This window comes from Gymnogyps californianus, chromosome 11, assembly GCF_018139145.2.
Source record: "Gymnogyps californianus isolate 813 chromosome 11, ASM1813914v2, whole genome shotgun sequence".
NCBI classification, from domain to species: domain Eukaryota; kingdom Metazoa; phylum Chordata; class Aves; order Accipitriformes; family Cathartidae; genus Gymnogyps; species Gymnogyps californianus.
Genome location: NC_059481.1, coordinates 5,242,739 through 5,257,009, shown reverse-complemented (window position 1 = coordinate 5,257,009; position 14,271 = coordinate 5,242,739). Strand labels below are relative to the sequence as shown.

Genomic DNA, 14,271 nt, shown 5'->3' with positions numbered 1-14,271 from the left:
GAGTATTTGATTCCAAGTAAAAAAAATCAGTCAGGAACTCAGAAGAAAGCAAAACACTATACCACTTTTACATGCAACTCACATTTCCTCCTATTAATCATTCCTTCACAACTCCCACTCCCTATTAACAGAAACGAACACAATACTGATAAAGAAAAAAAAGGGCAGAAGTGCTTATCGAAGCTTCATGACCTTCAAGTGCAAGCAGGCAAACCACTAACATTCTTCAAGCTAGATGCAGCTACCAGCAGCAATAAAAGTTTGATACCTTACAAAGCTTATCTAGGGTCCCCACAAAGTTTTCACCCCAATTACAAGTCTATGCTGCAGCTTCCTCCAAGATCAAATACATAACAATACAACCACGTGGGATATGGCAACCCATTCTTAGTCACATGCTAACACTGAAGACCTGCATGGTTTGGTACTTATGGACAATGATATCCTCTTGAGGAAAAACATCAATTTCTTTGCTGTTAAAATATCAGTCATAACACTATGCTAGCTATTTAGGACAGAAGCTAAAAGGTGCTGAAAAAGACTTTACTGCTATATCATCAGTATAGTATCAGATTTACTTTACGTAGCTGTTACTGGAATATTACAAAAATTAGACGAACAGCTATCTCTTCCATGTGCAGTTTTTCCAACAGTCACAGTGAAGTGCCACTAATCAGCCTACCAAATGCGTACATTTTTGTTGGAAATGCTACAGATCGCTCAAGTTGAAGAAACAGGCACAGCTATCCAAGTAGAGAGAAACAAGGACTCTCTTCAGTCTTACTGGATCCAGAGAATGGATAAACAGCAAAAAAGAGCTCTCTTCAATTTACATCCTCTCTTTCAAACAGGAGAAAAAACATATCAGTGGATGTATATATCCAAGACTAAGAAAAACCAATCCAAACAGAAAGCAAAAAAAAAAAAAAAAAAAAAAATCTTTAAATAATTTAAAAGCCGTAACTTTTACCCACCTTTTGAGTGATCGTGACCTTTAAAGGGTCTCTTAAAATGCTTTTTATACTTTTTACGCTTACGTCCTTTTTCAATGCAAGCAATTTTTTGGGAAAAGGATAAAATTCAAGTTAGTAAAGCAGAAATGTAAGAAAGCATAAGAAAAGACGGAAGAAAGTTTAGCTTATCTTAAAGCAGAATGCCTTAGTAAGGTCTCATTAAAAGCTTTTAAAGAATTTCAGACCTGTTAAGGAAGCAATCAGCTACTTCTCAAAGCACAAACCCTTATTTGTCATAATTTATGTATACCTAAATTCACTTTTAGGGAAGCAACTGAAGCCTTGCTTTTTTTTTGTTTTTTTTAAAAAGTCGTTGAAGTTCAAAGCCCAAGTAAGCTAAGCAGCCAGTAAAAACTTTAGATTAAGTATCCAGATTTTTACTGGATCAATTGTCCTGCCAAGTGTAAGGTCAACACATTTAATTCAACTTTCATATATTCCTTATGTAGCATCTCAAGAGTTCGAGGAATTACAAATAATCACCAGGCTTCCCAGCAAATACCTACCCAGGCTTCTTGAGTGCATTGCATAACATAATTTCAGATCACTTTACGTACAAAAGAGAGGTAAAAACAGAGCCATGACTGCTTATTAGAAACCCTGATGAATAAGTTTTTCTGTAATCCAAGCATTTGCTTTTTATTTAACAACCTCAGGCAAAGACATAATTGTCGTAACTGAACAGTTACTAATATACACATGTGGGGAAAAAACAAGTGGAAGTTTAAATCCAGAAGAGGCCTCTAACATACAATGGCATAACTTCCAAGTTAAGACATCTGAGATGTATGTGGAAATCCAAAAAGCATTTTTCAATATGATTCTCATGCTAATTAACAGTATGGTATGAAAGCGATCTGAAAGAATGATATCAGTAACTGCAAAAAAGGCTACAAAAATGATGACTCTTTAAAAGCTTTATATGAAATTAAATGCTATTATTTACACACAAATTATGACCCACACAATCACAACCATTTCATGAATTAAATTAATGCTCACATTTTTCCACATTTCTAAAGGAAACCAGTTTGGTGAGCTGCATTGTTTCTTTCCCCTTTCTAGCCTATAGGGGAAAAGAACTTGGCAATAGGGCTGCCTGTGCTTAACTTTAAGAGGTTGTAGCATGAGAAGGGTGTATCCCACTAAAGTAAGAAGGAAGCAAGTGCAACAGGGTATTTAACTCTGGGGAACAACTTTCTTTTTATGTAATTTGCATGCCTGTTCAAACAAAGGAGGAGAAAGTGCCTGCCAAGATTTCAACCTGTCTTGCAGGTAAGGTGATCACCCTACAACTAACAAAAAGGAAAAACTATGCCAAATAGAAACAACATTTTCTTTTGGATAGTTCCTTTTAACAGTACAAGTAATCGTCTATAAATGATGTTTTAAAAAGACAGCTTCCTTCACTTACTGTAGAATTTGTAGTTCTCAGGCTTTCACTCCCATGTATGACAAAACTAAGGCAACGTGATTTTCCTCTTGATTACCCACATTCATTACTATGGAGAAACTAAATGTATGGCTTTAAGCTCACTCTAAACCTGTGCTCAGATAAAAGCCCACTAAGTAATGTTGGCTAAGAATAAATGTCTGAAAATCTGGTTCAAGAAGATAAAAATACAGCAGGTACAACATAGTAACAGTTCCTCTGAATTTCAACGGAAACCGTTTCCTTGCCTAACTTCAGAGCAATCCAAATAAACAGAACCAGGAAAAAGCATGCTAAATGCCTTCAATCTGCTACAGTTCATTTTGCCTGTCCATGGTTTCAAGACAGCTTGAACTTCCAATCTCTTAAGCCCAGACCCTTTAAGTAAGGGTAATCACCCTCTACTCTCAAAACACCGAAAGATAGTGTTTTAAAACTACAGTAGAATGTTGTCAGCATTTTATAACATTCTTGAGCTTGACATGGCTGATGGAAACCTTCCTAAATGGTCTCTTAGTCTTCTTTAATAGCCACTAATTAAGACAGGACTAGCCATTGCAAGTTTCCACTTGAATCCACAGTCATTAAAATCTTATTTCAAGAACCACCAATACGTGCATGCTTACCAAACAAGTATTGTTTTCTCATTTCTACATTTGGCTGCTTTGCGAGGGGGGTGTTTTTAAAAACATGTAAGCTGCATACCCATCATGCATATGCAAAATGCAACTAACCATGCATACCCACCCGGTTTGGTGTCCTTGTAAATCAGACTCTCCAACCCATACAAGGAATCTCGTGAATGAGTGCCTTGGTCCACATGGCAGCAAATAACCAAAAAAATGTATTTTGTTTAAAAGAAGGAAATCAGCTCCTGTTTTCATGTTAGGTTTATAAAACTCGTATGACACCTTAGTATTTCTATTACGGTATCTGAGAGCCAGAGTCACTTCAGAATATCTAGTTTCAAAGATTATCTAGATAGGCAAAATACGCAATTTTCATTTTACTTATACTCAGCAAAAGACAAGAGCTGCAAGCTTTGGTCTCCATATATGCATTTTGATACTGACAGATTTTAATAGAAAATTAGAAAACAGAAAATAATGTTTTGTCAGCTTGTGTCAGCAAAGCTTGTTGTCACTTCCCCATCACACTACACTAACCACACAGTGACATGACCATTTTGCTCAATATTTGAATAGCATATCTAAAGAAAATATCACCAGGACTGTTTATGCTAAGAGACTCTTAAATAAATGCAAGTACTGAATCAAGATTCTAAACACATTAAGGTAAGTTGAGTACTAACCAGAAAAGCAAGTACAGCTGAGAATTCATAGACCCTGATAACTTTCTATTCAATACATTTCCTAGGTTTTCACCAGCTATCGTGTGCTCTTAAAAGCCTATAGAAAGAGCTGAATTTCTTAGAAGTTTATGGTGCAGTAGAGCAACTAGGGCCCTAACACTTCTGTATCCAGCAAAAGCAAGGGATCTGCTTACGCAAGAACTACACAAGTCTCCCGAGTACAATATTCTAGTACAACACCAGAAACACAAACAGATACCACTGAGATATGACCATAGAATCCTAGAATATGTCAAGTTGGAAAGGACCTATAAGGATCATACTGCAGTATGACTGAGAGGATAACTACACTTTAAAATAATCCAATTTTAATGTTCCTCTAGCTTTTCCTTCACAAAGCTGAAAGTTTAAAACTGCAAAACGTGACTAAATCTAATTCTAGTTCTTTATATAAGGAGTTGAGCTATTGAGGTATCATTTTTATATGATTTTTTTTTCCCCAAAAGCCTTTCAAACGCTGGATGTAGTAAGTTTCTTTCAGAAAAACAAAACAAAAAAAAAAGGACCACTGTCGCAAGTGCACAGACTCGCTCTTAATTATACGAAGTTGCAGAATTGGAATTCCTCAAGCAGTGCTCATTAGGTTAAATTCTTCTTGTTATATTATCCCTTCATCGCATTGCTACTGATGCAAAGAATACTGGCTGAAACACTGCTGCTTTACAGTATCCAAGTCCTGCATAAGCAAGGTTAAACTTCTATGAACATTCCTTTGCCGCAGTATGAAGTAATGGCTGCAAAATTCATTCACTGAAGTTATCTTAGCTCTCATACAGTTTCTGGCACATTAAAGACATGAAATAAAACAAGGCTTCTTTCTTCACTGTAAACGGATTGCCAGATTGCTGTTTCAAGGCAACTGCAAATGTACATCTCAAACTAGCAAAGCAGGAACAAGGCAGTAGAGAGTCCTGTTAACTGGAAAATTAAATAAGCAAAGAGATTACAATCAAACTACCTTTTTCCAAATGTTCTAAGCATCATTTCATTTTCAGTAACTTTTCCAAGGCAAATGACTTGCAGCATTACAGGTATCCTAGAGATGCATCTTAAGAACCATTATACCGCCCAACAAACAGGTCTCACTTCAGACAAAAACTTCAGTAATAACTTTTTCCTCTACCATATGTAGTTACCTGTCATTGGTTCTGAGCTTGGTTTCTGTCCAAACAAGCCTAATTTATACCATAATTTTGTTAAAGATATTTGTTATGACAAAAAAACCAACAAAAAAACCAAAACCCACAGATCAGGTTAACTGGACTGAAATGATCAGTTATTTTAATCTATAATTGAAAATTTAAAATTTTTTAATGACCCAGATCAAAAGTTTAAATAAACTATGTTCACGCTCAATTGTTTTCTTGTCATGAATTATTTCCTGCTCAAGAGAGTCTCATTTCTCAAACCAGTCAAAACACAGTACATCATAAAAGGACAGCAGAAACTGAAATGAAAGCATTATTACTGAAGTAAAAATTTACAAACCTTACCACTCTCCTTAAAGTTTCCTTTAAGCAAAGAACAACCTGTCACATGCACCTCTAAAAACACATCATTAAACATCTATTACTGAAGCTCTAAAGCAAGATAACAACATTAGCTTCATGCAATGCAGTTTCTATCTTTGGTCCTGTTCCCCTAGAGCTTTAAGAAAAAAAGAAAAAAAAAAAAAAAAAAAGACATACCAGATTATTAAATTCCCATTTCCAATGGAAGCTTACTGGATAAATGAATGGTAAACAAAACAATTACCATTTCTTTCAAGCTTTAAAGGAAAAGGGCTTTTCAAAGCACTGTAGTAAGATTAGCTATACACTTGAAAAAAAAAATTTATTAAGTCAATCACAAAACAGGACTTTTCTTTCATAGCACAGTCTAAGTCCTCAAATTCCAATGGAGATTCATATTAACTCAGTACCTTTTTCTGCCGCTTTCTGCAAGGCTTCCTCAATTCTTGCCAGTTCCTTTTGTTTATTATCCTGCAAGTATTTTTCTTCCTTCTCTGCATCATATTTAATGCCTGTAAGCCAAGTTGGGACAGCTTTAACCCTAAATTTCAAATTATATGAATGCCTAATCAAGCAATGCACACCATATTCAACATCATGTTGCAAAACACCGTGTTTGAGATAAAGGCTATTCTACGTTTAATTGCTGAAAGCTGCATCCAGCCTCTGAAATTGTTATTTTTACACAGTAAGACACAAGAGGATCATATCAATGTTTAAGCATTACTTCATAGGAGAACCCTTCCATGGAAATTCAGACCCTTAAGTGTGGTCTGTGCAATATAATGCAGGTTTGTAAGTTCTACTGCACATATATTTGATGCTCCAGAAACTTCTAAGTTTTCTTAATATACCAGAGGTTCTGATTTCAGAGAAAACTAATCAAGTTCTCTGATCCTCTTTCCTCTCCCTAAAAACAGTTCTAATGGAATTACTACTTCCAATTGTTGTCAGTTAGAAGCAGATGAACTATATCATGCAACAGCCAAAAGATCTAAACCATGCCAGAAAAGTGGATTCACGATAAGCACACTTCAGAGGAAACTTGGCTGCTGAATTGAACTTGGAACGGATACAACCAAGGATTTCCATAAAAGCAACAAGTGCTGTTTTCTCCCACCGTTCTTCCACTAACTTGCCAGCATTTGTCTAGAAATTTCCCTGAGGGAACAGAATGTAAAAATGGCAGCTTACATGAACTACTTGCTATTATATACTCATTCACATGGTACCCTTAGATATTTTTCTCTTCCATTATTTAACTGTGTTGTTGAAGAGTTTACGTACTTGCTCCAGGAACTATTAGAAGATACAAGCCTTCTAGAGTTGCAACAACTGCCTCGCCATAGAGATTCTTCCAAGGAATCTTCAGAGTAAGTTTATCTAAACAAAGCAGATACAGTTACATCAAAACAAAAATTCTATGCTGTGCTTAGTCCAAACAACACCTCAGGTATCAAAGAGCATTAGCCCTGTATCTTGATGTCCTAAACACCTTAGAAGGTAAGGAGAAACCGTATGGGCCTAAACATTTTATGAAGCCCTTGAAGTGATAAAATGCATGCAGAGAAAATATAAGCCATAGATTTAAACAAGAAGATGCAGTTTGAGTCAGAAGACTTCACATCAAAACCTGAGATCATGACTGGAGTTCAATTCTCTGGGATGAACGTGATTTTCCCAGGGAAGTAGAAGAAGAAATACAACATGCATTTATCTCCAACAAATGTTTCATGTGAAAAAGCAATGCTGACCACCAGGGAAAGGAATTTTTAAAAAACCATATATCTAAGAGTTCCTAAACCCTTGGCACATTTGCCAGTTTCAGGAATCTTACTTAAATTCTTCATATTCCTAATCTGTCTTTAAAAAGCCACACACATTCTGCCTATACTAAACAGCTCCTTTGATCATCCACGTATGTGGGAAGAACCTCTCAGACATGTTTTTCATACCAGCCTGTAAAGTTACACAAACAGGGTTTGCCAGATAACATTTTATGATTTATCCAGGGCAGTCACATTAGACTTCTATGCTAGTTTCAACAGCGAGTACAATTAGAGAGATCACTTAAGAAAGCTTGATAAAAGAAATTCAGAGGCAGGACTGACCTTAAGGCCTGAAATTTCCATTTCAATACCCACATTGAAACAAAAACTTACCTATCTGACCAACTTTTATTCTAAAAGGTACATCCAGTTCACTCTGTAAAGAAAAAAAAAAAGTATTAAACAGATCCATGTACTTTAAAGATAAGCTGGTTTATACAGCAAAATTATTATGTTTACTTCTGTTAAAACTATTTTCCCAGAACTGAAGTTCCAGAACAGAAACAATTCTCCATATGACAGAGATTTAATTGTTCAGCAATATTCACGTGAACTCAGGAATCCATAAATACGGTTAAGCTTGTAGAAAGTCTTAAAACAAAGCATTTACACATTTCTGGCAATTCTTTCCTACAAGTATGATAATGCCTCGCTCCAAAGGTTACTAAAAAGTAAAGTTTTCTCTATATACAAGAATTTAATTTTACATTTTTATTAATTTGCCACATAGGTCTTTTCTTTTTGATAATTGCACTTAGTATTTACAAACATATAAGAAGTCTTACTAACAATACTGAGGAGTTCTTTGCAAAATGCCTGCCAAACATCAAGAACAAGATAGGCTCATAAAGATGAGGAACATGTGACAAGTGAACAATTATTACCATCAACTGAAACCTCATGAAGCATGTCTCCTATATAGTGTACAGAAAAAAGAGGAATATGACCACAGGAATATCAAGTACACAAAAAGAGGGACAAAGTAAAGAGGAAGTAGGGGAAAATAAATAAATAAAAGACTAAAAAACAAGTTAAAACATCAAGATTCCAGAACTGTCTTCCACTTCAGTATTCTTTTCAAATAAGTTCACCACAATTCAAAGACCTGAAAAGAAGTCAGTCTCAAAGATCATAAAAAGCAAACCCATTTTCCCAAATGAGATGGATATTAACCACTTCTCTCTTCCCATGTACTAGAAAACAATCTTGACCACCACTTTTCCAACAGCTTAAAAACATTTAACAGGGCTGCTCCAAAAAAGAAGATTAATATCCAAATTAAGTTCTCTGCCAGATTTCCAGAGTTTTTAAAAAGCATTCTGAGCTGCAATTAGGAGCCTAACATCAACCAGCTTTAATTAAGTGACTAAACTTGTGACAATATTTCCATGGCTTGTTCTTTTTTAGCACCTCGAAGAAACAATTGAAAAGCAAGAGCTATGGAATATTTTAACCCTTTTCTGGTTATAACTGCATAGTCCTAGAAACTTTTCCTTACGCTTTAAATTCTTCCTGGTGACAACTGCTCTTCAGCACCTCCCAAATATTTCTTCCTGCAGGCTGCTGCATGTTAAAAATCTGGTCAATAAACTTAACTGGAAGCTTTCTTCTCAGTTTTTATTTTTCATTGAAATATATCAGGAGAGAAAGAGCAAATAGATTCACTTAAAATAGTTTGATCTCCAAACTTCATTTTTAGTAGTAAGAACAGACATAAGAAGAGGTTGAAACAAATTGTGAGAGCAAAGATCTCTGCTGTTGATAGAGCCAGGAGCAGTCATGTAGAAGCAGATACCAGCAACCAAATCCACCCCATTTAATACTGCATTTATGACCCACAGCTGAATTCTAAGGGGGGCCAGCTCAGTTTGGCCTGCTGAAATGACAGGACCACAAGTTTGACCCTGAAAAATTAGTTTTCAGAAGATTAAATTCGGGGGGCGGGGGGGGAGGGGAATGAAGGAAAGGCTAGAAATTAAAGATGGTTTAAAGTTGTTGAGTAAAGACAACAGATTAACATAAATTAAAAAATGTGAGAGCATTGGAGTTTGACGTTAACACAGAAAAAGATGATCCACTGAAAATACTTCAAGACTATAACTGAGAAGAAACAGGCAATTATTAGCTTTGAAGATTTTAAGAGCTGTGACTAACTGGATACAAATTCACAAGTAAAGAAGCTCAGAGTTCAAGCTTTTTGATAGTAATGACTAATAATATAAGCTGAGAAACATGTAACAAGTTGCTAAAGAGCTTAGGTCATAGTTTGTCATAAGTCGTTTTTCACGATTGAAAAATAGGATAAAGATGAAGAAATCCATCAGAAAGAATTCATTACTATCACTTCAAGTTTTTAACAAAGTAAAAAAGGAACATTAATAGCAACTGTCCCATGATGCTCCTGTATTTTTATAGCTGAAGTCGTACAAAACAAAACAACAGCCTCAAAAGATAAAAGTACATATTTCACAGAATGACACTTCAGCACTTTGTCAGCAAACTCTCTCTAACGTATTTTGGGAAAAAAATGGTTACATTTTCAAGGTGCCTAAGAATTCATTTGTGACATAATTTCGTATGGTTTTATTTCAGAAATCTTACACTAATCTTCTTAAGTTGACTTTGCATGAGCTGAAGCCTAACTTTTGACTGAGGTCTGACAAATCTCCATTTTAATGAAATGCTCTTTTACTATAACTAAGGAAAAAAATGGACTCAGCAAGTGTAACATTAAAAGTAACTATTTGCTCATCTCCCTTTTCCTAAGGACTTTCTTTTCTTACATTTGAAAAGTACTGTATCTATATACAGAAATTAAAAGCTGGTTATTTTCTGGTGGAAAACCTTAAGAGGAAAACAAAAACAATCCAGACAGCAGCAGACCGGCAAACTAGAAAAGAAGAAGTTGGACCACATTGCATTCCTTTAATCTCTTCTTTTTCAAGAAGGTGTAAGCTACTTCTTTAAAAATGGTGTTCAATATCGACCTTCTTTAATTACTTCTGCATAGAAATCTAATATATTGCAATTGTAAAGCAGTCAGAAACATCCCTTGTTTTCAGTTCTTGAATTTGTCTTAGCTTGCTCTCAGCTCTGGTCAGTCACATACATGACTATGCATTTTTGTAAGTCAGAACTGCTAGAATCGTAACCAACTTTGCTGTCATCATAAGAAGGAAAGACGTGTACAAAGTAGATAACACTTTCTTCCTTTCTTTTTTAACTACCAGATTACAAAGATATTTGTATCGAGAGTTTTAAAGTACAACAAAGTTATCAGGAATGGATGAAATGGGCAGGTAAAATATGAAACTTCAGAACAATGAAGAGAAACCAATGATTAGGTCGTACAAAGATCCAACATGTTTTCAATCACAGAAGAGAAACAGTTCTTTAGTGAAGTCTGAAGCATACTAAAGATTGCAGTGAGAATCTCTCAGTAGTACAGGTGCTCATTCGTTCAATTAAAGAACACAAAAATCAGCCAAGTTTTTCTTCAGACAAGAATATGGGTACCTAATGCAAGTTATTTCTTGTTTTTCCTTCACTCCGTCACTCCTATTTTGAAAGGAACAGAATGCAGTATTTGAATAGCCATATTTACTTTCAGAGAGTATACATCTTAATGCCTGCCAGTTTTAATAAGCATCAATTTACATAGAAAGTCATAAACATAAGCTTCAATCCCATCAGCTGATGTAGAAGGATGAGCTTTGTCTCCCTTCATCCCCACACCAACAACTGAGAAAGGAACCACTGTCTTTCAGAAGACTTCAATTAAATCAATCAATTTGCAGGAGCCAGGCCTTGAAAATCCATTTATTGAACCAAAGCTGAAAAGAAAAAAGAATACATAGGCCTATGCAGACCCATTAGATCTAGAAAATCATTCAGAAACATAAAAACATCTACTGCGTGGCCATACAAGTGAGGACAAAATCCTATGACTTAACAGAAGTATGACTACACAGTATCAGTCACAGCAGAAATTAAATCCTTCAAGTTGTACTGGATGACCAAAATGGTAACAGAAACACACTAATATCATATTTAAGGTTTTATCATTTCAAGCCTCAAATACTAGGACAGGTTGTATACGCATGTATGCATAAAACACTGGGAAACTTACTTCAAAACCCTATTGCTAACTTCTCAGAAGTTATTCTTCTCTTCTGAAGGAGCACACTTACCTTTTCAACCATAGCTTCTTCTCCTTCTCTGTTCCAGTAACATGAGCAAAATTAGAAGCAGTTAACCAAGGACTTACTTCCAATAACCAGTAAAGAATGCATACTGTGTAACATAAGACTACAGTAAGAAATATTTCATCCTATGACTAAGTCTTTAGACCCATAAAAACAACTTTAAAATTATTAGAATACTTACTAATGCATTCTCCTTGATCTGTAAATTGTCAAGTGCCACATTACCTACATAGAAGAAAAAGAGAAGTACAGAACAAGCGACTTCAACTATTATGTAAGTTGGAACAAGGAACACAACTACAACCCTCTCAAGTACACATGGGTAAAATCTGAAAACCTTACTCCAGTTACAGAATAGCACAATAAATGTCTACTTTATAAGAGTCATTAAACACTGATTATTCAGACAAATTTCATGGTGGAAGAGATTACAGAAATATCACCAACTTAGACGTCTGCATGTTTCTACTCTATTAAATACACCTACAATAATAGGAAATCTTTCTTATTACTCACTTTGTTGCAAATGATAATTACAGTTCTATCAAGGTAGGGTAGACTAGGAAAATTGTATCATGTTTTTGATGATTTTACATAACAGAAAAATCATGAATCATAGAGCCACAAAAAAGCATGCCTATTTTCACAAACACATTAACTTTTCCTGACATAGGCAACATAATAGGATTTCCAAAGGGAACGCTGGCACACAGAATTATACCTGAGGAAAGCACATATAATATACCTCTTAGTGCTTTAATGCCAGATTCCTTAGAGCTATATTCCATTTTTAATATAGGTATTAATAATTTATAAATGTTAAAATACTTACTACCATGGCAAGAGCAAAAATAAGATGGCGAGAAAAGTCTCGTCCCTTATGTATGGAAGGCATGTAAAATAGCCAGCCTTCCCTAGACAGTACTTCAACTGTTTTTTTGCACGCCTGCAGGGTAGCAAACTGAAATGTCTGATATATTCACTGAGAATAGCTACTCCACATTACTGCACTATCACATCTGTTTAATACACATTATTTACACCAAGAAATTAGCAGGCGAAAGACATAGCTCCCCAAGCACCCCATCAGCTGCACTGCAACCAAGGCCTCCCCTCCTCCTGGGGCCACCATGCATGAGCCACCCCACGCTCCACCGCGCCGCAGACAGACCCGACAGCACACTCGTGCTTCCACCCAGTATACCCTCAAGAGAGAAAAGAAAAAAAATGGGGTTTTTTGTCTTGTCGACGGTTTCCTGCCTCAGAGCACTCCGAGGCCAGCGACGTGCACCCACACCTCACCTCAGCCCCTCGGAGCAACTGCCACAGCTGGGAAGCTACTCAGGTACCCGCGCCCAGGCCCCCGCCTCGTGTGGAGGAAGACCCTAACTTCGCTCTTTCTCCCCTCACAGCCTGGTGCCCTGTAACTGCGCGGGGATCTCGCCCCAGCTCCCCTCACAGGCAGACCCTCGCCTCACGGCGGCGCAACAGCCGGAGCCTCCGGCCGCCGCTGGGGAGAGCAAGCCGCGGCGGGAGGGCGCCGCCGCCACCCCTGGGAGGCGCAGCCCCACAGACCGACCCGATTGACCGACCGACCGACCGCCCCTCACGAGGAGGAAGGGAGGGAGGGAGAGGGGACCAGAGACCACGGACACAGAAAGACCGACGGTCCGTCACGGCGGGGAGGGGGGCGGGTCCGCGGCCACAGACTGACCGACCGCCCCTCACGAGGGGCCGCGGCCTACAGACGACCGCCCCTCACGGTGGGAAAGGGGAGGGGGGGGGGGGGCTAAGGTCCGCGGCCACAAACTGACCGATCGTCCCTCACGGAGAGCCGCGGCTCCGCAGCTCGCCCTCTCCTCAGAGGGGACCGCAAACCCACAGACCGACCGCCCCTCAGAGGGGACGGCGGTCCCACAGCCCGCCACCCCCTCGCGGGGGACCCCAGCCAACGAGACCCGCTCCCCACCGCGGCGCGAGGAAGCGCCCGCCCCCGGTGACAGCGGCGGCCCCGCAGCACCGCGGACACGGGGCGGGAGAGGGAAGCGGCTCCTTACCCCCCCATATGCCCAGCTTGAGCTGAGACTTGTTCAGGTTCTCCACATAGTCGCCCAGGAAGCGGTTCAGCAGGTCCGCCACCACCGACTCCAGCACCATGGCGGAGGCGGGCCCCACGGCACGCCAGCCGTGGCCCACCGACACGGGAGGGGAGAGGAGAGGAAGGGGCAGCGGTGCGCGCCGTAAACCAGCGCCGGGCGCGTCCCCGGCAGTCAGGTGACGGGGCGGGGGCGGGGCGCGGCCCAGCGCCTGACGGGCTGGCGGGGGGGCGCAGGGCTGCGCGGCTCCTCGCGCTGGGCCCGCGGAGGGGGCGGGGGGCCCGTGCCGCGCCGGGCGCGGGAAGGGCGCGGGAAGGGCGCGGAGCGGCTGCGCGGCAGTCCCCGGGCGTGGGCAGACCCGTGGGCGCGCTTCCCGAGGCCAAGGGCCGGGGTCGGGGGGCCGGGGGCTGGGAGAGGCGGTGGCGCCTCAGGGCCGCGGTGGCAAACGGCCGCGGGGCGGTGGCGAAAGGGGCCGGCGCTTGGGCGGGCGGCGCCCCCGCGCGGCGCGGTGTCTCCGCCGGAGCGCGGCCGCAGCCAGTGCTCCCCCGGCTCCTCGCGGGGGCGAAGCGACCGCCGTGGGCCAAGCGCAGCCACGGAAACCTTCCTGTCTCTTACGGCACCCCCATCTCGCCTCCTCACCAGCCCCGGGAAAGGCGTGCGGGTTTGACTGGAGGCTGACGGGGCGGTGCGTGGAAGGCGCCCGGCCTGGTACCCCTCAGGCGATTCCCGCCGAAAGCTGTGTTTACACCTGAGGTAACAGTCTAGTAACTTGGATATGCAACCGCTAGGCTTCTATGCGATAGCGCCATCTTT

At 40.0% G+C, this 14,271-nt stretch overlaps 1 protein-coding gene across 1 annotated transcript in view; it reads right to left on the bottom strand.

Annotated features, from left to right (window-relative positions):
- The window catches only part of VPS13C (vacuolar protein sorting 13 homolog C), a 102,248-nt gene extending 88,729 nt beyond the window's left edge, over window positions 1–13,519 (bottom strand). Inside the window, exons 1-7 of the mRNA XM_050903681.1 lie at window positions 13,420–13,519; window positions 11,544–11,587; window positions 7,491–7,533; window positions 6,616–6,711; window positions 5,739–5,840; window positions 3,193–3,255; window positions 975–1,040 (exon numbers count right to left, since the gene is read on the bottom strand). Of these exons, the coding sequence (XP_050759638.1) occupies window positions 975–1,040; window positions 3,193–3,255; window positions 5,739–5,840; window positions 6,616–6,711; window positions 7,491–7,533; window positions 11,544–11,587; window positions 13,420–13,519 (514 nt within the window). The remainder of the gene's footprint in view (window positions 1–974; window positions 1,041–3,192; window positions 3,256–5,738; window positions 5,841–6,615; window positions 6,712–7,490; window positions 7,534–11,543; window positions 11,588–13,419) is intronic.
- Between the last annotated feature and the right edge of the window lie 752 nt (window positions 13,520–14,271).